The sequence below is a fragment of the Solanum dulcamara genome, chromosome 5 (genome assembly GCF_947179165.1).
Source record: "Solanum dulcamara chromosome 5, daSolDulc1.2, whole genome shotgun sequence".
Taxonomy (NCBI): Eukaryota; Viridiplantae; Streptophyta; class Magnoliopsida; order Solanales; family Solanaceae; genus Solanum; species Solanum dulcamara.
In genome coordinates, this window is record NC_077241.1 from 77,756,848 (window position 1) to 77,779,514 (window position 22,667).

The 22,667-nt window shown below is 34.4% G+C and overlaps 3 protein-coding genes across 4 annotated transcripts; 2 read left to right on the forward strand and 1 right to left on the reverse strand.

The window, feature by feature from the left end:
• Positions 1 to 1,972: 1,972 nt before the first annotated feature.
• LOC129890057 (uncharacterized) lies at positions 1,973 to 6,358 on the forward strand. Its single transcript, XM_055965570.1, has 5 exons — positions 1,973 to 2,326; positions 3,648 to 3,714; positions 5,345 to 5,393; positions 5,725 to 5,769; positions 6,087 to 6,358. The coding sequence occupies exons 1-5, from the start codon at positions 2,054 to 2,056 to the stop codon at positions 6,151 to 6,153; spliced, it is 501 nt and encodes a 166-aa protein (XP_055821545.1). The 5' UTR covers positions 1,973 to 2,053; the 3' UTR covers positions 6,154 to 6,358.
• Positions 6,359 to 9,236: 2,878 nt separating this feature from the next.
• Positions 9,237 to 14,579, forward strand: LOC129890060 (transcription factor EGL1). Of its 2 annotated transcripts, XM_055965572.1 has the most exons (8): positions 9,238 to 9,835; positions 10,776 to 11,042; positions 11,400 to 11,496; positions 12,024 to 12,038; positions 12,316 to 12,372; positions 12,478 to 13,314; positions 13,400 to 13,816; positions 14,245 to 14,579. In XM_055965572.1, exons 1-8 carry the CDS (start codon positions 9,711 to 9,713, stop codon positions 14,314 to 14,316), a joined length of 1,887 nt encoding a protein of 628 aa, XP_055821547.1. In that variant the 5' UTR covers positions 9,238 to 9,710; the 3' UTR covers positions 14,317 to 14,579. The 2 variants fall into 2 exon arrangements, with proteins under 2 accessions (XP_055821548.1, XP_055821547.1); XM_055965573.1 differs by lacking the exon at positions 12,316 to 12,372 and having other exon boundaries at positions 9,237 to 9,835.
• A 2,227-nt stretch (positions 14,580 to 16,806) lies between these two features.
• LOC129890061 (uncharacterized) lies at positions 16,807 to 21,219 on the reverse strand. Its single transcript, XM_055965574.1, has 6 exons — positions 20,426 to 21,219; positions 18,392 to 18,642; positions 17,825 to 18,200; positions 17,589 to 17,720; positions 17,324 to 17,499; positions 16,807 to 17,235 (listed from the first exon to the last, which is right to left on the reverse strand). The coding sequence occupies exons 1-6, from the start codon at positions 20,975 to 20,977 to the stop codon at positions 17,112 to 17,114; spliced, it is 1,611 nt and encodes a 536-aa protein (XP_055821549.1). The 5' UTR covers positions 20,978 to 21,219; the 3' UTR covers positions 16,807 to 17,111.
• Positions 21,220 to 22,667: the final 1,448 nt, after the last annotated feature.

The following is a 22,667-nucleotide window of genomic DNA, read 5'->3' on the forward strand; positions in this document are numbered from 1 at the left end:
GATGCTCATCGATAAAAAAATCTTTATCTTCAAATAATAAATTTAAATTCTATGCTAGAATTTTTTTTTTATTTTTCATCTTTCGTAATTACTCACTTTGAGATCCAATTAATTTATATTCGCACTAAAAACTCTACCTTGAGGTAATGCTATCCCCGTCGAAGGTGAGTTCGAACTCAAAATTTTGATTAAGAATAAAATGATTAGTTACCACTCAATCATTATAATAAAATTAGAATTTTTTTCTTCTTTACCATATCACACCGTAGGGGTGGGCATGATATGATAGATACTGAATACCATATCGAAATCAAAAAAATTTAACACGGCAGTTTGAATATTTGATATCTGGTATGCATTCTTAAAAAGTTTGATATGGTAATTTTTCTTCCATTTTTGAGACGTTTCTTAAAAAATCAAAAATATTATTCTTTATTATACGAATATATGTAAGTTGAAGTTGATCAAAATATAATAACCGATTTATCGTACCATAAAATATCAAAATCAAATATTAAAATATCAAATCATACCAAATTAATTTATACGGTAATGATATACTATTTTTAAAACTCATAGACCAAAATTGATGAATCGGACTTTTTAATACCGTGCCATGCCCACTCCCTACCCCACACCCCCACCCAAAAAAAAAAAATTACTGTCAAAATTTGCTGGATTCTCTTTTTCTAGATTGCGTAATTTTTGTATTTTACTTTATTTATATCTTTCCTTTTCAAAAGTTCAAAATTGAAAATACGTGTGGTCCACATTATGTTTTGGAATTGTATTCCCGCCTTATACTATTTTATTAGTTTATGTTTTTTTTGTTAACAAAAAAAAACATTTTCAGAGTATTACACGTGGCAGTACATATTGGGAGTGGGTTCACCCCCCCTTATATCTTATTTTTAAGTTATAATAAAATAATAATAAAAATTACTCCTTCAATATTAATTTTTTTAAAAGAAAATATTAATATTAAGAAGTTGCAGTCACGATAACTAAAACGTGCATACCCTATGGGCTTTACAATATTTGCCACCTAATTTATTTGTTTCTTTTCCAATTTCTGGCTTTTGTTCCATTCCATCCACCAAAGCAAAGAATATCTACAATTTTATGCTCTTTAAGAAAAATGGAAATACTTCATTTACAAAAACAAATGATAAAATTTTGTTATAAATAGTTATCCTCTCCGTTTTAATTTGTTTATCCTATTCTTTTTTTAGTTTGTTTCAAAAGAATGTTTTTTTTGACAGCTCTGTAATTTCAATTATTTGTATGACATGTTTGATACAATAAACTTAAATGACATTTTGATATATTTGGCATATCTTTAATTTAAGACTATGAGATTCAAAAGTCTTCTCTATTTTATCTATCTCAATGTCAAGTCAAACAGGACAAACAAATTGAAACGGATATAGTATTTTTTAAAGATGTCAATCCAGCAACAATAGGAGCCGTTGTTTTTGCTTTGTTTGCCGGATTAGGACACTTTCTTTTCTAAAAACCCTTCTCTCATAGGTCGTCACATTTCATGTGCTTGTCCCTCAAAGCGAAGGTAAAGACCAAGATATTGGGAATTCTGAATCTGACGGTAGAAATCAGTGGATTCATGATAAGTTCTTCATACCAAATAAAATAATGATTAATATACAGTCAACCAATAAATTATTACTTAATTATTCCCTCGCTAGGACTCATCTAGTCGAAGTAACTAAGAACTTTGGATCGAAGTATTGAAATCAAAACTACTTCAATATATCTTTTTTAAACATTTTAGCCACAGTGTTCTTGTGAACTCATACGACTTTCGTTCTTCCATTTCTTATTCTTGGTTCAAACTGTTAGTTGAATTATTTCTTGATTTCATTCGCTTATTCATTCAATTCACCGATAAGTGGACCATGAGCTCTACATTTACTCAGGTCCTGGGCTGAAGTTGAGGCCCATTATTGTTCCCTTGCGCCCCTTTCAGAATACAAAAGCCCAATAAATTGTTTCAGAAATTTGGGGAGTAATTCGACCCGAAATTGATGATCTGAAAATGGAATCTAACCAAACCCTAGTTCCAGAGAAGGAAGAGAAGAATCAGCAGAATTCCGACGATAACAGAGCAGAACAAGATGGAGAAGAAGCTGAAGAACAACAACAACAAAGAGGGGAATGTGGTGATCACGGGAATGCGGAATCTCAAACATCATCGTCAGTAAATGGCAAAGAAATTCTGAAAGCAATCGAAGTTGTAGAGAGAGATTCTATGGCGATCGCTCATAGCTACACTTCACTTTTTGCTTCTCTTCGGTCAGCTTTATCAGAGGTTTCTGCTCTCTGTCCTTAATTCATGTCAAACATTTCCTCGCAATCTTAGTAGTCAGTGGTATCTGAAAGTAATTATCTTTAATAAATGGATTATGAAAGTAAAAATTTCATATCTACTAGCTTGGCATTAGAGTTGAGTGTTTGACAGGTCTTTTTTTTTTTTTAATTTGGTTACTGATAAAAAAAGTCTTTTTTAATTTGGTTTGAGATGATTGTATGTCAGTGGAGGCATAAATGTGAGATTTAGATAACCCACAATTTATAATGAAGCGGAATGGACATTGAGGATAGATATAGTCTACATTCAATTAGTTTGGGATTTAAGTGAATTAGCAGTAGTTGGATAGAAAAGCATGTTTATGGCGATCAACGAGCTGCATGGTGATTTAGGCTCTTTTCCTGCTGTTTGATTGTACATTATGCTTGTAAAATTTGTAAAGTGGGATGAGTAGTTGGATAGAAAAGCATGCTTGTGATGATTGACGAGCTACATGGTGGTCTAGGCTCTTTTCCTGCTGTTTGATTGTGCATTTTCCTTATAAAATTTCTAAACTGGAATCAGTTTTCATCTGGGTAGATAGCAAGGGTTTGTCAATTCATAGCATTTGAGTTTGTATCTGAATTCTCACTCTTTTTGATATTATCACTTCTATAATCATCACATTTGACACTTTTCGACTGTAGTTTAAACTGTTTGGTACTTTGTTGTTTATTATGCCCAGAGCTATTTGTTGTTATCTGTCTTCTCTTGGGATATTGAACTTGGGTTTCGGGTCATGTGACTGTCATGTTCTTTGATGTAGAGTTAGGAATGTTGCTCCGCTGGCACTTATATGGTACTTTGGAGGGAAAGGAAAGAGCATGTGAAGGGTGGAATACAAGTTTACAGATTAGGACATGTCTTTGTTTTTGTTTAATTTTTTGTGTGCATTACTGTTTGTATAAATGATTAGGTCTCTTCCCCCACAAAATCAATAAAATATTACTTTATAATAAGAAAGGATCGGGTAAGGATTTTTCCTGAGGTATCAATCTTATTGGGATATTTATCCTCAATGTGGCATGTGACTGTCACCTGGCAATCTTTCAATGACTTCTGCTAAAAAGTTATCCAGTGACTAAGTGAGAATTTTAGGGGAATTAGATGCAAAGTGCAATCCTAAGGGATAGATGGCATAGTGCCATGTAATTACGAACAGCAAAGTGCCGAAAAGCATTACAATTTAGAAGACTTCATGCATTCCTGACTTGTTATTAGAAGTTTTTTTCCACACGTGTGTGTTCTGTCCATGTTTGAAGGAGATAGCATGATTTGGCAGGTTACTAGTACTTCTGTTGATCACATGAAATGCTTTGGTGATGCAGCAGGACGAGTTCAAGAATGCGGTATCTATTTTAACCTCTTCATCTTTAGTTGTTGAAGTCCTTAACATCATTATAGTTTTTCTATTATTTTGCTTGTTGTTCGTTCATTGTTAATTCAACAGACTAAGCATGCCAGTGTGTAACCTCACACTAGATCCAACAATTGTTTTTTTGAGGTAAGATAAACACAAGATCCAACATAGTAATGCACTCTTATCTATCAGTTCTCTTGGAAACGTGTAGCTCAACAATATTCTAAAATAAAAGCCTTCTTAGAGTTATTCTGAATTTTAACTGTCATAAGTTGGTACCATGGATCTGATGTACCAGCTTTACTTGTAGGCGAAGTGGAAGAATTGATGGATAAGTGGAGATTCCTGTCTTCTTTTCCATTTCTCTCTTTGTTTCATTAGTAATCCTTTTTCGAGAAAATGAGGCACTTGGCTTTGCCAGAGATCATTAATGCAAACTTCAACCTAGATGTGACTGCAAGAGGTTGATCTCTGTTCTGCTAACCCCAGCTGCATTATGCATAAGACGCCTGGTTTCTCTTGACCAATTCTCTGCATAGTTATTTTTTTGGTTGTATCCATATTTATAACTAGGCCAAACTAGTTAGGATGTCCACCAAAGGCTTGAATTATGGAGAATTACTCTTGAGAGTAAGAGCCCGTTTGGATTGGCTTATAAGTTGCTTATAAGCTGCTTTCAGCTTTTTTGAGTGTTTGACTGACCAACTTAAAGTCATTTTGTGCTTAAAATAAGCCCCAAAAAATAATTGAATTTGTTTGACTTAGCTTATCTAAAGCAGCTTATACACTGAAACAGCTTATAAGCTGCTAAAAATAAGTTAAGCCAAACAGGCACTAAGAGATTTAGGATAAGTAGAAGTAACGGAATGTAAGGAAGTCAATTGGGAATTTGGCAAACTTTTCCCAGCTTCTATTCTTTGGCGCCTGTTTTTAGAAAGAAATAGCAGATTCTTTGAAGGAAGCCCCTCTCCCACCCATATTCTGAAATACAGGTGGCTCAAAAATCTGGAGTAACCACCACCAGTGCAAATAATTTTGTTTAGCGTTTGAATTTATTAGCTCCCTAGGAAGTTTATAGAAGGTCCATTGTTTCCGGGAGCTAACTTTTTCGCTACAGCTTGTAATTTTTAGCATCTACTGGATGCAATTGTTAATGGAATTTTACTTTACCTGATTAAAAAGAAAAGATATAAGTGTAAGTAAGATAGAATATATGCACAACAAGTTTAGCCAATATAAGGAGTGAAGTTGAAATGAGATTTGATAGGATTATGGTGCGGAAATGCAGAAAATTCAGATATCTAGACTCGATTCTCCAGGAAAAGAAGTTTGATATATAAAGATGTGATCATAATTATAATAGGATGTTTGATATGGATGAGTGCTACTAGTGTTCTATAATAGGACGATAGGAGAATAGTTATCAAAGTGAAAGACAAGTTTTATGTGATATAATTCCAGATCTCTCCTGTCCTCATTTTATTTCTTAAATGCATTCACCATTTCATTAATACCCTATTCACATGTTTTAAGTAATGTACTAAACTTGAGCTGCACTTGTATTAGTGTTTGCCTGTTTATCCTGCACTTGTATTAATGTTTGCCTGTTTATCTTGCAGCACTCGATGCAGCAACTAAAGGAAACCGTTATATAAACTCTTGCTTAAGGTAGTGTTTTTGTATTCTTTATTCAAGTCCCTATAGTACCTTCCTGAAGGAAAAAAAGGAACTATCAGGCTCACCCTAAAGAGAAGTTGGGAGGAAGCACCAAGTTAGTGTACCTATTATGTTTAGATGGTATAACTTCTTAGATTTTATGGTAGCGTGTGGTTTGGGTGGACTCATCCGTCAAACCTCTAAAAATGAACTTGCATGTTTTGAATCGGGTCTAGTTTTGCATCAAATAGTAAAATTATATCCCTCTTTCTCCCCCACAACCAAAATTTTTGCAAAATCTACTATTCTGGTGAATCTTTCTGAGCTAACTCTGTCATTGCAGATTGAATGAGGAAATGAAAGGAATTGATAATCTTGCAACACAGCTGTATCCTTTCCATGTGATTGTGGTTTGATGTTAGACATTGTTTTCCTTTAAGTCTCCATATGCACAACCACCGATTCTTTCTTTAAAGTTTGACAATAGGATGCAATGCTGATTCTTGTCCTTGCAGTTGGCAAGTAGCCAGTGAACTGACAGGTTTGTTGCAGTGCTCTTCTTTTTATAAATAGGTTTTCGTGTATTGCCTTGAGCCAGAGCTCATGGGCATCTTGCTCCATGCTTTGACGTAGTATGACTGCTTAGAATCAATCCATATATCGCGTGTGCAGTTATGTTCTTTGTGATTCCTTGATATTTTGAAGAAAAATCATCCGGAGAAATGTAGATGCATTGGACTCAGCTGTAAATAGGCTAGTTCGTTTTCCATGAGTGTATCTGTCTTGATGTATGATGTCGAGGAGGTGAACTGCACATATTGTCTGGTGCCACCACTGATACTTTATTTACCAATGAGATGCCAGTTAAGTCTTGCTTCTTTGAAGGTTTAAGAATAAACAGTGTATAATCGAATGAATTTCCAGGCTGATACATTTTCTAACCCATATAAAGCTTTCACCATTGTTGCTTTTCCTTAGCTTTTGAAGACAATTTTTACCTCACTAGATCATTGTATTATCTGTCCTACTGTTTCTCCTCCATTTACATAACCTTGTTTGATAGAGTTGTTATTTGAAGATCCAATAAATGAACTTGTTTTTTTTCTTAAAATTTGACCAGGAGTATGAAAACTAACATTCAAACGCCCTTAATTAGTCTAGAGACTCGAGCCTTGAGAATGGAGAGATTCCCATAAGGGACCATTTTCCTCTTAAATGTATTCTACATATGGCAAATTTGAGAAAATTCAAATAGAAAATGAGTAAAAATTTGTTCATTAGGTGATTTTTTTTTTCCACATGTTCTAGTCTTGGTGGATTCGGATATAAAAATATAAGATGTAATGTGTTTGTCATGTTTACTCTAATCTAAATTTGATGACACATGTCAATTTAAACTACATCTTCAACAATAATAGATTCCTTTTTTTTTTTCCCTTCCGACCCCCCCCCCCTGAAAACCCACCCCACACACATAAGAGTTGAAATTTATGACATAAAATGTGAAAGTGACTATCCTGAACAGTGAATTCCTACCTAACATAATATTATCATACTCTTGATGAGTCCAACTCATTTTTTGAATATATTATAAAAAAATTCACTTTAGTGATTCCAATATTTGGTTACCAAACCTAGTGATAATTGGTTTGAAGTGAATCCACTTCCCCAATATTTTATTCCAACTAAAAGATTTCTATTAATAAAACATCGATTTGACTAATGTATTCCATTATTATAGATTAGAGGTGGATCCGTAAGTGTTTTTTTAATGACCAACCTCTTTCAGTATAACGATTTTATAATGAAATTCATCAATGTAAACAAAAATTATGACGAACATGATATTCACTTGAAATTCAGTTACAATTTTGTGAATGAAATGCCAATCTAGGTCTACCAAAATTATGTTACAATTACGAGGGTCACAAATTTGTGACAATCATGTACCCAAGGATGTAATCTAGTCGTTAAGTGAAGTGAATTGAGAATCAGAAGGTCTCAGGTTCAAATTTTAGTTCATCTAATGAATTATATGTAACAAATAAATTTTAAATTTTTAAAATGTGATGATGATATATAAATAAAGTAGATATTCAATAAAGAAAGATTCTCTCTTTAAACATAAAATAAATAAAATCTTACAAAAAAATTTCTAATTAATTTTTTTAGGTGACAGAAACATGATAACTTTATTGTAAACGCTGCACGTGACAGCTCAATTTTATCGTAATTATTTCCAATATTGAAGCTTAATGATACATGTGCGTTAATTAATTTTCTAAGTTATAATTGTTTGTAAATTAATTACTTCATTTGTCCTCATTGTTGATTTGACAACAGAATTAAGAAGAAGTAAATAATAGAGGTAATTTTATCAAATCGTTCTTATTAAATATAAGTCATTTAAATATTAAAAAATGAATAATATTTAATAGAAAAAATAAAATAAATATATCATAATAAATTATTCATTAATTTTATAAACTGAACAAATATTATTAAATATTTCAAAATAATATAATGGATATATAAATATAACCAGACAAAGTAATTTATTTATGTATTCTTATTGATGTAAAGACCCACTAATTCTAGGCAGTGATAGCATCCACGTGCTGCTTTACAGGAACCCATAGTTTTTAACACAACATATTATTTTATTTTATGTAAATACGGAGGACGAGTAATTTTTTTTCTTATCCCACTTTATTATTTTATTTTTATTTTTTGTATTTCATATTTTCTTTATTTTTGTGTGTTTTTATTCATTTATTAAATCGTTAAGTTAATTGAATAAAATATGCATATTTTTTAATTATATTCATTTATGTCAATAAGTCGTAAACTCTCAAATATTTTCTACATAAGGTTGATAAATATAGTTAAAGAATATAACATATTTCATATAATTAACTTAGCAATCTAACATACGAATAAAAAATATATGATTTTTTTTTTCAAAATTTAAATTAAAAATATTTAATTGAAATACTTTATTAAGAATTTGAATCGTTAAATTGAAATAAATCTTAATTTAAGTTTGTAAATTCTAACAAATTTAAGATATTAACTATGTATTAAGCCAATAAAAATTGTTATACTTTTCCATAGTAGAACCTTAGAAATTCGAAATTCTTTATTTTGACTTTAAAACAAAAAAAATATCAAAACGATAAAAATGTATCCCATGTCATAATCATTTTCGTACTTTTCACTTGAATTTTGACTATTTGTACTTAGCTTACTTTCTCCCTCCCATGAGAAGAGCAATCAATAACCAGGCGCGGACCAAATAAGGTCGAAAGTCCATCAATCTTTTTAATGAAAATTATATTATTTATATATGGTTAACGCCGTTCTATGACAATAACTAAAGCAAAAGCAAATTCAACCTTAGCCGATTAGAAGGCTAGCATAATAACTAAAGGAAAAGGTTATGGTGATAAACCCCAAAGAAAATGTCCTTGCTCACACCTTAGTCGGATTCAAAACCAAAAGCCATTGCGCCTTTAGCCTACTGGGAGGACTCCTAGAAATTCCTTATTTAGAGAAAGCTATACAATTAATGAAAAGAAAAGAGAGGACAATATGTTTACTGAGGGTGAGCAGTCTCACATTCTCGAGAAAAAACAGATGGTGAAAGTCATGACAAGCACAAATTATTTATATATATATATATATAATAAATATTGAATTTCTTTCTATTTCTATATACTTCTTGAATCCCTTAGCGAATATTCCTACTTCACACTACTAACCACCAGCATTGATTTTTCTGCTTATTTTGTTTTCAAATTTTAATGGTTTTTGGTTTATACTCTTGTGGTGCAAATACAAAGAAAAAAATTTAATCACTTCTTGATTTTGACTCCCCAAAGACTTGATTTTTATTGCTTTTTCAACCTTTTAAAACCCCTTTTCAGTACAATTCTTTAGCATAATTACTCCTCCATTGAAACCCCACTTCATGTTTTCAACTTGAGGGGATTTATGGGAACAGCAATTAAGTAGCTCAATATATGCCAAGTTGTACATGTCTCTATCTTTATGATTTTAGCTCAAAAGGGTATTTACTACTTTTTTTGTCATTAACATTATCTTTCTGAAAAAATGGGTATTTTGGCCCTCGTTTCTTGAAATCTGACACTGAAAAATTCTAAGTGTATGGACCAATATGGATGTGGTCCTGAGAACTGAGATCCCATTTGGAATCAAGATTCAAGATTTATGCTTTCTTGGTGTTTTCTGATTTTGGTGTTGTTTTTAGAATCTTGAGCTGAGTTTTTCAGAGTCATTTTGGTGAGACAAAAGCTTGAAGTTTTGAAAATGGCTATGGGACACCATGACCAAGATGGAGTCCCAGACAACTTGAGAAAGCAACTTGCTCTTGCTGTTAGAGGCATTCAATGGAGTTATGCAATCTTCTGGTCAAATTCAGTTACACAACCAGGGTAATAAGTGTTAACATTCTCCTTCTACTTGTTCTTTTCTTAATTGTTTTCAGCATGGCTTCTTTGCTATTGTATTTGTTTTACTTGCTTGTTTTTTTGGATTCTGTTTTACTTGAACTGAGGGTCTATCAGGTACAACCTCTTTAGCTTCGTAAGGTAGGGGAAAGGCTGCGTATACACTACCCTCCCCAAACCCCACCCGCGGAGTTACAATTACACTACATATGTTGTTGTTGTTATAGCTGTTGTATTTTACTTGAATTTCATTGTAGGAAAATCTTTAAATTAAAGGACCAGTAAACTTGCAATGGGAATGAGTCTTGAGGTTAAGGTGAAGAATGATGGTACTTATGTTAAATTCCCTTTATTCATGTACAATTCCTAGTTACAGTTCTTGCACTGTTAGGAAATAGGATATATCAATTTAATTTCATCTTCTGTTACTAGTTCTTGATTATTTATCTCCCCTCAAGAAGGGAAGCCTTAGGGCAACGGTAAGACTTCCCTCCGAGTGACTGATAGACAGGTTCGAGTTGTGGAAACAGTCTTTTGCAGAAATGCAAGATAAGACTGCATACAATAGATCCAATGTGGCTCTGCCTTTACTTGGACTCCATGCATAGCGGGAGGACTTTATCCGCCAAGGATTCCTTTTTCTGAATTCTGTGTACTGCTTTCCTTATTAATTGACATGTTTTCTTCATTGTCGTATTTCCTTCTTCATAACTACTTTGATTTGTTGCACTTGAGCCGATGGTCTTTTGGAAACAACCTCTCTATCTCCACGAGGTAAGAGTAAGTTATGCATACACTCCATCTCCCCAGACTCCATTTGTGGGATTACACTGGGTTTGTAGTTGTTGTATCCCTTGTAGGAACATATTTCATTGTAAATATGTTTTGAGGATAATGTTCTAAAATCTGGGATGTTATCTTCTAGGGTGTTGAAATGGATTGAGGGGTACTATAATGGGGATATCAAGACCAGGAAGACGGTTCAGGCCGGGGAAGTCAATGAAGACCAGCTGGGGTTGCAGAGAACTGAGCAGTTGAAAGAACTTTATAGTTCCCTCTTAACAGGTGAAAGTGAAGAAGACATACAACCACAGGCCAAAAGGCCATCGGCTTCATTATCTCCAGAAGATCTCACTGATACAGAGTGGTATTTCTTAGTATGCATGTCATTCGTCTTCAATGTTGGCCAAGGGTAATTTCTTGAAATTCCAAATCTTGTGCATGGAGTTTGTTTTCTGATGTCTTGATTAGAATTTATAGTCCACCAAGGCCACACTTGGTTATAACAAAGATCACACGAAGTTCATAACCTCATATAATGTAAAATAACAATCTTTCTAGTCTTCTCCTGAAATCATTTGCTTTCTGAATATTCAAGAGGAGTGTTTCTCCCTTCCCAATTTGAAGTTTATTAACGATGCTCCATTTAGTTTTGTTCTAAGAGTAGATAGGAAAGTAAATGGTCAATATCCATCTTCGTCTTAAAAGAACCGTGCATAATGTGTTCACTATAGTTAGCTATTTTAATTGCTGTAAAATTATTACACAGGTTGCCAGGAAAGACCTTAGCAACAAATGAAACAATCTGGCTATGCAACGCTCACCAAGCCGAGAGCAGAGTCTTTTCTCGTTCTTTGCTAGCAAAGGCAAGTATATGGTTCATGTATCAGCTTTGGTCTAACTGTATCCTCAGTATGAGATGATATCCTTAAGGGTGTGCATTTGTTAATTTTGGGGTAATAAAGTTCGGTTTGTTCGTTTTTTTGGTAAATTGCTGAGCACTGAATTGACGTAGGTCCTTTTAGATCATTTTGATTTGTGCCTCTTTTGAGTTTTTTATTGATTCATGCAAATTACAAAATTGTTTTGTCTTAAGTTCTTAGAAACTAATTGATACTTTTACCACTTTAAATTATCTTTGTAATTTCTTTTAAACTTAGAAAAGATAACAAACCTGAAAAACAGAAAACATGAAAAAGGAAAGCTGAAACTAGCCAAACAACCGAAAATATCTAATTCAAATAACTGAAAAATTTGTTTCATCAGTTCTTTCGGTTAAAACCTTAAAACCGAATAATGCACACCGTTTGGTATCAATTCGATTGAAAATTCTGACATCTCTTTCATTTTTGGTTTCTCTATGTTGCTGGTTAAATCCTCTTTGCCTCACCAGAGCGCATCTATCCAGGTACTACTCTTATCTCCCTCTTTCTCTCTTACACACACACACAAATACATACTGGAGCGTGCAGAGGCTGCAAGCGTGCACAGATAAAACTTCAAATATATACCCTTGGTCTAATATTTTCTTATCGTGTTGTCTATCACCTGAAATTTGTCAAATGCATGAAAGAAACCTCTACTAACAGATAGGAGTGTGCATCAGCTCCTGATTTATGTCATTCATTCCTTTTGCATAGAGTACGTGGTTGATCAATGCCTTTTCCTCTTTTTGCAACTTGTAGACTGTTGTATGCTTTCCCTATTTAGGAGGCGTAATTGAGCTGGGAGTCACCGAGTTTGTAAGCCAGTTTCAATTTGTCTCTTCAGTCGTCCTGATATTTTGCAAGATATCATTAATTACTTGTGATGCCATTTTGTCTTGTTGTAACATGTTTTTTTTACAGGTCATAGAAGATCCCAACCTCATTCAGCAAATAAAAAATTCCTTTCTAGATGTCGACCAGTCTGTTATTTCCAAGAGGCCTAATTATGTCTCCAACGATGCAAAAAATGACATGAATGTCGTTAACCAAAAGCCAGATCATAATGCACTTGAAAGTGATGCTTATCCAGTTGAAATAAACAACAGTTCACCTCATGATAGTTCAAATGGTTTTGTCGCCAATCAAGAGGTAGAGGATTCATTGATGGTGGTAGACGGTATTGGGGAAACTTCGCAAGCTCAAAGCTGGAAGTTCATGGATGATAATATGAGTAATGGCGCGAATAATTCTTTGAATTCCAGTGACTGCATCTCTCAAAACAATGCAAATTGTGAAAAGTTGTCCCCTCTCTCGAGTGGAGAGAAGGAAACTAAGCCTTGCACACTAGACCGTCAAGAGAACGATCAGAAGAAACCGCACCTTTTAGATCACCAAAGAGATGATGCTCAATATCAAGCTGTCCTTTCTATCCTTCTAAAGAGTTCTGACCAATTAACTTTGGGACCACATTTTAGAAATATTAAGAAAAAGTCAAGCTTTGTTGGTTGGAAGACCGATATTCAGATGCCGAGATTAGGAACTGCACAAAGACTATTGAAGAAGGTACTTCTTGAAGTTCCTAGAATGCATGGTGGTGTTATACATAAATTCAGCAGAGAAAACGGTAAAAAGAACAGCCTTTGGAGACCAGAAGTTGATGACATTGATAGAACCCGTGTTATTTCAGAGAGAAGGCGAAGAGAAAAGATAAATGAGAGATTTATGCATCTTGCATCTATGCTGCCAGCTTGTAGCAAGGTACTGGAAGATCTTCGCAAGTTTACCTAGCTGTTGTTTGATGGCACATTGATCGAGTTTCGTGTTTTTCCATTGGTGTTTGCAGGTTGACAAAATATCACTACTTGATGAGACAATAGAATACATGAAAAAGCTTGAAAGGAGAGTTCAAGAGCTGGAGGCTAAATCAGCAAGACGATCAAACGATACTGCAGAACAGACATCTGATAATTGTGGCACTAGCAAATTCAATGACATCAAGGGATCACTACCGAACAAAAGGAAGGCATGTGATATGGATGAAATGGAACCTGAAAGCTGCAATGGATTACTGAAACGTAGTTCAGCTGATAGTATTGTCATCAATATGATCGATAAGGAAGTCTCGATCAAGATGAGTTGTCTTTGGAGCGAGAGCTTGTTGCTTAAAATTATGGAGGCACTGAGAGACCTACAAATGGATTGCCATACAGTTCAGTCTTCCAACATTGATGGGATTCTATCCATTGCTATTGAATCCAAGGTTTGTCATGGATAGGCTCTTTTAAATGGACAAAACCAATACAAAGAATTTGGCGCAACTTATGAAATACTCCGTTCGTCCCAATTTATGTGACATTGTTTGACTTGGCACAAAGTTTAAGAAAGAAAGAAAGGGAGACTTTTCAAATTTGTGGTCTAAAACACTACTTGACCATTTGTGCGGCTATAATCATTTCATTTAGGACAAAAGGGGATTCTTTTACGGTTGAATTGTTTCCAATTATAGAAATGTGACATTCTTTTTGGGACGGACTAAAAAGAAAAGTGTACAACATAAATTGGGACAGAGGGAGTATCAACGGACAGACTCTCACGTGTTCTTTTCCAAGCTTATTATGTTAGATCCTTTGTTTATATTGCAACTAAAGATTCATTACTCATTCTTCTTTGGTATTATTCCCTTTGCAGTCAACTGGATTGAAAACACTAGCAGTCGGAACAATTAGAGAAGCACTTCAGAGAGTAATTTGGAAATCTTGAAGATTAGTCACTCAAGGTTGGTCAATTAAGTCCATATGAAAAAGAGCTTGGTCAGTCATGTTCTTAGAGGATAGTTAGAGCTTGTGTATATTATTGTACTTTGAAGTTTAAAATGCTTTTTTCAAAGATTTGACAAGCCTAGAGGAAAGTAGTTATTTAAAGTAACTTTCTTCTAATGCATCATCCTCTTTCTCGATCATCACTTGATTTGTGGTACCTCTGAAAAGTTCATGAAAGTAAAGTTGCTGAATCTTGCTATTGATTGCTGTCCCCACAAACAAAGTTGAAAGGTCACTTCAGGAATGGAAAAAAGTTTGGTGTTTGCTTTAAGTCATTCAACATTATTGAGACTTAACATCCAGCAGCAAGTAGATTATTGATAAATAATTTTAGTATTCTATACATGCTTAAGCACTTTCTTGAGACAAAGGCAGATTTTTATGCAACAAGCCCCTCTAGCTGAAGACTAGTGGTAGGTGGTCCTGCAGAGCTTCCCGAAAAGGGTAGCCTTGTTTGTAATCACAGCAATGAACTGCGGTGAACTTTCAGACTACCTATACAAGATTAGGGGGATCCTCAGTGGTGGTGACCCTTTTACTCTTCCAAGGATTAATACATGTACATAATGCTCAATCGAGGAAGTTTGACTCCTGGGACTCAAATCTAAGAGGTTGCTTCGAGAAATCTTTCTCGTCATAAATGAAGTGCTAGAATGCAACTCACATTGGGAACTACAATAGGGGCCTTCAGTATCTTCACACCATGTCAAGTTTATGAATGAAGACAACAACAACATACCCAGTGTAATCACACAACACTGGCTGTTTCTTAAAGATCTCCGATTCAAAAGAAATATTTTCGAAGCAGGATAAGTTCATGATTGAAGACAGCTGCTGAAAAAAGATTTAGTGAAAAGGGATCATATTAGATGATACTAATTAGTATTATCAGTAAGATAGAGTTAATTAAGTTCTCAAATGACCTGAAAGTGAAGAGAGGGCCTCACATATCCCTCCTTTTTATTCTAAATCTGAGAAAGAACCCAAGTGGAGAAGAGTAACAGGACCACCAAAACTACTTTTATTATGTAAAACCCCACAAAAGTTGAACACCATAAAGAAGTATTAAAGAAAGGTGGGCTATAGCTTTTCCACAAAAGTTGAACACCATAATTGTGACTAGGGTGTATATGGACCGGGTTGGTTCGGATTTTTACAAACCAAACCAAATCAAACCATTTGTGTCGGGTTATTAAATCTATAAACCAAACCAAACCAATAAAAGTCGGGTTTTTTTATATCAATTTTTCTCGAGTTTTTTGGGTTTTTTCGGGTTTCTCGGGTTTTTTGTAGTATCTAATAAAAAACACAGAACAGTGTTTCTTAAAAAGAGTTCTAGTACAAAATATCAACATATAAGATGGAGGCAGAATATTGTTTGAAGTTTTAACTTTGTAATATAATTTTATAAGATGAGCTCTTTTGTATATTATTTAGATGGGTTTCTCAAGTCCAAATCTAAATGTAAGAAAGAAAACAAAAATTATGATTTTTTTTAAAAAAATATTTATAAATTATATTTTAATAAATATTTTTATGTATAACATAATTTAAAAGTAGTATATCTATAATCGGGTCGTTTTAGGTTCGGTTTGACTTTTTTTTAGTTAAAACCAAACCAATCCTATAATGGTTGGGTTTTTTTTCCAAACACCAAATCAAGTCAAATAAAATCACTAGTCGGTTTTTTTTTCCGGTTTGGTTCGATTTGTTGGTTTGTCGGTTTGGTGCGGTTTATCGGTTTGCCCTGTACAGCCCTAATTGTGACAATGGTGTTCCACTACTTTGAGCGCATCTCAATTATTCTATGAGTCACCTGCTACCTTCTATGAGCATAACTATTAGCATAACCACAGTTATACATAAGTTAAAAAAACTCGATTGTGTAGTAAAATGGTGTGATCTCACAATTCTTCCTTAATCACCAATGAGTAGATAGTCACCAAACTATCTTACAACGTTCTAAACCCAACTTAGATACCATTTGGATTAGCTAATAGTCGTACCCTTTAATAATCGTACCCTTTGGATCTTCTTCAACAGATGCATAACTTTTTGAAATATAAATGATTCTTTTCGTCTTGGTATATTGTAATAAAAGATCATAATTTTGGAACATAAATGAACTTTTTTATTTTTGTTTGCAATAATGTGAACCATTTAAACTTGATTAGTAATATTTAACCAGCATGTTAACACTACTTAACGTTGAATGTTTAAATAAAAGGTGTAGAATTCAATACCGGTCGTTCAGTATACGAAATGGATAATATCCCATGGTATTTTATCTCATATTCTATATGAGATAGCAACCCCATTATTTGTTTAATCTAGAGATTAGCTAATACCTCAACCAAACATGGAATATAGTTAATCCCAAATTTTATCGCTAGATTACTGTCCTTATCTCACGTACCAAACGATACCTTAATTGATGAAAGGTAACATATATCTCGTAAAATAATTGAAATGGGCGCAAGCTGATTGAGACACCAACATTATCAAAATGAAGAAAAGAGGCACCACCAAGGTTTGAGTGAAATTTTGCATCAATATACCTATGAAATACAAATCGTTCAAAAGAACCAGTTCTACCACACAAAAAAGGACCTATACTTGTTTCATGGGCTTTTTCCCCTTCTCTTTTTGCACCCTCACCTTCTCAACCCCTCAAAAAGGAAAAAGAGAAGCTAGAGTACTGCCTTAGTCACCAAATATAACATTCTTTATAATAAATCATTCCCACTCGATTGTTGATGGAGGCTTCGATGTAATATCCAGAAGAACTCGATTTACACCACGAACACTGTTGCAAATCTTTCTTGATACATCGTCAAGGAACTTGAAATCGAAGTAGTACCTACAGAGAAATTACAATTTCAAATAAATAAAAAGATTTAGTTCACGACATATAAATATAAAAGCATATAGAATGGTTGAATAAGTACCAGTCTGCTGTCATTCCATCTTGACTTGTGACTGCTCTAAGTGCCACAGCATGGGAATGTGTTCTTTGGTCTCCTTGTACGCCAACGGTTTTCACTGGTAAGAATACAGCAAAAGCTTGCCAAATTTCATCATAGATTCCAGCATCTTTGATTGATTGAATGAAGATCTCATCAACCTAGAAAAACAGAAATCTTTAGAGGCCAAGGAACCAAAAACAGAAAGGGTTGAAGAAATTACTACTAAAGACTGGAGAACTCCTCATACCTGACGAAGAATATCCAAGGAATTCCCTGCTGTGACATCTCCTGGAATTCGGACAGCGAGTCCCGGACCAGGAAATGGGTGGCGCCGGAGAAAAGCCACAGGTATATTCATAATCTTTCCCAATGCACGAACCTGTGAGATAAGTGAAGTATAATAGTTCAATGTATAACCAGTCTGGAATGAAAGGGAAAATAGTGTGGAGATGCATGCAAAAGTTGTAGAACACAAAATGAAACCTCATCCTTGAATAGAAGTTTCAGTGGCTCAATGAGCTTCAACTTCATGTCTTTTGGGAGCCCTCCAACATTATGATGGCTCTTGATCGTATGAGAATGTGTTCTTCCACTTCCAGGTGGGGGACAAGACTCTATTACATCAGGATACAAGGTTCCTTGGACAAGGTAAGTAGGTTTCCTGCCCACTTTTTTCTCCAAATCATGGGCGAAAATATCAAATATGTTGATGAACTCCTTCCCAATAATTTTCCTTTTCATTTCAGGTTCTGTTACACCTTTTAGTTTGCTGAGAAATTCTTCTGTAGCATCAACACAGGTAACGGGCAAATGGAGGTCACTCTCAAAGGTTGCCATCACCCTTTCTCTCTCCTTATACCTAAAAAAGTTGATGCAAAACCCATGTCAACCCCATCAAGGATATGAAGCAGGCGCTAATGGATTAACCGATTAACAGAAAACTACAACTTTTGCTGTTTTTTTTAATTTTATTTTTGAATTAGTTTGTGGTACTACTATTTGACGGTATAATCTGCTGCATATAGAGAAGTTGCAAGACTAGAGACTTGCCTCAATAGACCATTATCAACAAAAACACAGTGAAGCCTGTCTCCAATAGCCTTGTGTACCACGGTAGCTGCAACTGTGGAATCAACACCACCAGATAAAGCACAAATTACACGATCTTCAGGTCCTACCATGGCTTTAATAACTTTTATTTCTTCCTCTAGAACATCTTCCATGTTCCAGCCTGCTGTAACCCCACATATATCAAATAGGAAGTGACGTAATGTTTCCATCCCTTCAACCGAGTGTGTCACCTATACAGCATTCATGTGGTCAGTGCGGATGAAATATTATCCAGTACATATTCAGAGATTCCAAAATTAGAGTTAGCATAATAAGTCAGAAATGAGTATTCCCAAATAATATGGCGACGACATAAATAACAAATAGAAAGATCTAATCTGAGGGTCCTATCCTATGAACCAACAAAGACCAAATGAATTTGCATCTAGGAAATGGTAAACCCTAATCTTGTAACGGCAAAAGGTCAATATGCTTTGGGTTGCCAACTTTTATTTGATTGGTCTACTCATGTTCACTAATATAGAGGCAGAAGTAGCAATCCTATGAGTATCCTTCATTCCATCTTTTCCTCCCACTTCTTTATCTTTAACAAGTTATATGAAGCACATCTGATGTATCAGTCGATCAAACTTAATCAACTATCCCTTGAACTCCAAACTATAAAGTGCCCTTGATGTTATATCGCATAAAACCCACATATGTAAAGCAACCATTCAAGCATTATGGCTCCTTATAAGGGGAAAACACAAAGAATGTTAAGCAGCAAGGGAGGAGCCTAGTAACCAAAATTGTGCACATTAACGAATGGATGAACATATTATGCAAGCATTTTGATCTGGATAGCTCCTTAAAAGTAAAACAGAGACAGAAGGACAAGCAGAGAGGGATAAGAAGTCTAGTAGCCACATTATGCATATTAAAGGTGAAATACATGTTGAATTTATCTTATTGTATGCACCATCAAGAAGCAGTCAGAAGATATGATAAAAAGAAATAATGGGAGTATGTTTGACGACTGTATAAGAGATCCAAGAGGACTATGGCCACGAAGAGACCATAAACTTGCAAAACTTTTATGGACATCAATTTGAAACCAAAGGCCCATCTAGAGGACAAGTAATGGCAAGCCAAATAATTTTCCAATAGCAATTCTACCATGCAACAATTAGCTCCTAGACGTTGTTGCCAATGATTAGCAAAAACAAAGTGAACATTTCAAATCTCCAAGAAACACTCAGCTCTCTTACAGAGAGAAAACAAATAATATCTGACCCAGGTTTATATTTGACAAAGATTCTTTACCCATTTTGATGAGAAGGGACCTTTACATGATTTATCGAATTCATCAACAACCCAAATAAAAGTGAAGTATGAAAATCATAATCTAGGTCAATAGTAACAAGAGGACCAAGTGAAGAGTTTAAAAGCCTCAAGGTGACCTAAGCAGTTAATTTGATTAGACACAAAGGTGTGTTTGGTATGGCAGGAAACATGTTTGTCCTCGAAACATTTTCTTGAGGGAAATTTTTTTCCACCATATGGGCCAAAAAAGATATTACAATTCCTACTCCCATCTTATGTGTTTCAACCAAAATTTAGAGCTTGTTGCCAATCTTTAGTACTCAGAATATCATCAAAATGCTATCTTTATATTCCGTCTGTATACTCTACCATACCTTTAGTATATTTACAGCTACCTACTTTTATATACAATCAAACACTAAGCATTTCTGAAAAAATGTTGCCCTCGAAACATTTGAAAACGTTTTCTCAAAGGAAAATATTTTCCACCATATGTGGATAATCAAATATTACATTCCTACTCCATCTTACTTGTTTCAACTAAAATTAAGAGTTTGTTTCCAATCCATAGTACTCAGAATATCATAAAAATGTTATCTTTATATTCTATCTGCATATCATCCATTCTGTATCTTTATAAGTACCTACTTTTAAATCCAACCAAACACTAAATAATCATTCAAAATACATTTGCAAAGATCAATTTTTTACCTCAGGATGATACTGCAGCCCATAGAATCTCTTTTCCCGATTCTCAACAGCAGCAACAGCACCCTGATTACTCCTCGCCACAACCTCAAACCCTTCCGGCAACTTCACAGCCTCATCACCATGGCTCATCCAAACGACCTGTTTATCCCCAATTTCCTTGTTCCCAAACAACCCATTATTCTTCTGAACCTCAATTTCCATTCTCCCATACTCATGCTTCTCCCCAATCTTCACAACCCCACCAAGCTTCTGCACAAGAAGCTGCAACCCATAACAAATCCCCAACACATGAATCCCTTTCGACTCCACATACTCAATGAACCCAGATGGGAAACACGGCGCACCGTCAGCGTGGACACTGTGGGGTCCACCTGAGAGGATAATGACACGTGGGTTGAGTTCGGTTATGGAGTCTAACGAAGAGGTACCATTGATACAGAGCGAGAAAATAGATAAGCTTCGGATTCGACGAGTGATGAGATGTGTGTATTGAGAACCGTAATCTAGGATAAGTACGACGTTTGATTTCTTCGCCTGTGTTTGAGGTTCCATTGCCGGAAAAGGAGGTCGGAGTATACAGAGAAGAAAATGGTGGCTAGGGTTTATGGGATAGGGTTTATGAAGGGCGGGAAGATGACAATTTTATATGGTCTTGTGGGGCCAACAGCAAACAGATTCTACATTTGGGAGGCAAGAAGCACGCACCCCTTTGTCTTTTTCTAATCATATAATTATTTAGAAATAATATAAAAAATACTATCATAAATTATAATAATTAATAATTTAATATATTTTAAAATATATAGATTCTTAAAACTCAATCATTGCCACGTAAATAGGGAAAAAGATTACTTTCGTTTATTAGTTTACTTTAATTAAGTTAATCATACACTTGCTGTTAATAAATTTAATAGATATATCCTTCAATTTAACGGTTTTTCCAAATTGACCAAATATTACTCAATTTCAATTAAAATTATCCGATTTAATCTTTTTAACTCGAACTCAAACTACTAAACTAAACAAAACCCATAACAAATTAAATCCCAAAATCAATTTATCCAATGTTCTTCATCCATGAAACTTCATACATTAGCAACAATAATAGCATCTCCGCCATTTTCCATTTACCATTTTTGCCTCTACTGATCCCTCCATCCTCACTTAACCTTCTTGCTCCCTTCCACTTCTTCTCCAAGAACAACACTCTGTTCTTGGTCTCTACTCATTTCACTAAGTTTAGCATCTACTCATTTCACTAAGTTTAGCATTTGGTATCAAGATTGAAACTTTAACCCCAACTCGTTGTCTCATGATTACCCCATCTCGATTCAGAAATTCCTCAAGGACAGTGTTCGTTAATGGGGTGGAAATTACTAAATCAAACATCTAAAACACAGGGTTCAATCGTTCACGATACACAAGGATACATCACTCATCTTCTCCAATTTCTTGCAGAATTGAGAGATGAAGGAAATACACCTAACAGTAACTTGTAGAGTATTTTTTTTCTTTTTTTTTTATCACCCACTTGCACATTTGAGGATTGGAATAAACTAAAAATCAAAACAAAGAAAAAGGACTATCTGAGAAATACCCCAATTTCACTTGCCTCAAATTTCTGAGCAGCACATTCTTCTGCAATTCCAATTTCACTTGCCTCGAATTGCAAGTTTTGAAACCAATTTCGCACAATTCTTGGCTTTTGCCACAGCAAGTGAATTTTTTTTTTAATCTTTACTGGATTTTCTTTTTTGGGGGTTCTTGGAGATTGATTTGAATTTGTGGGGTTATTAGTTAATTTTAGGTGAGATGGGAGGGGTATATATTTATTTGGGCTACTTGTGGTTGGGTTGAGTGTGGGGGGTAGATTAGAGTTTAAAATGAAAATGGGTCATTTAAAAGAAATCGGGTTAATTTTGGTTGAACTTGGGGGATTCTGTCAAATTAGGGGTATGCGTGCAAACTTTACAAACGACAGGAGTAGAATTAATTTAATTTTAATGGTAGAAACAAAGTAAACTAATAAATGAAAATTGAGGAGTATTTTTGACTTTTTTTCCTAAAATTTATGTCACATAAATTAAAATAAAAAAATAATATATATATTTTAAAAATTACGTAATTTAATTTGTGTCATATAAATATAAATACAAACAGAAAAGCAATGTCAAGCTGTTGTTGAAGAGTAAAAATACGTACAATAAAAATATTTATTTTTATATCAATATTTTAATTAAAA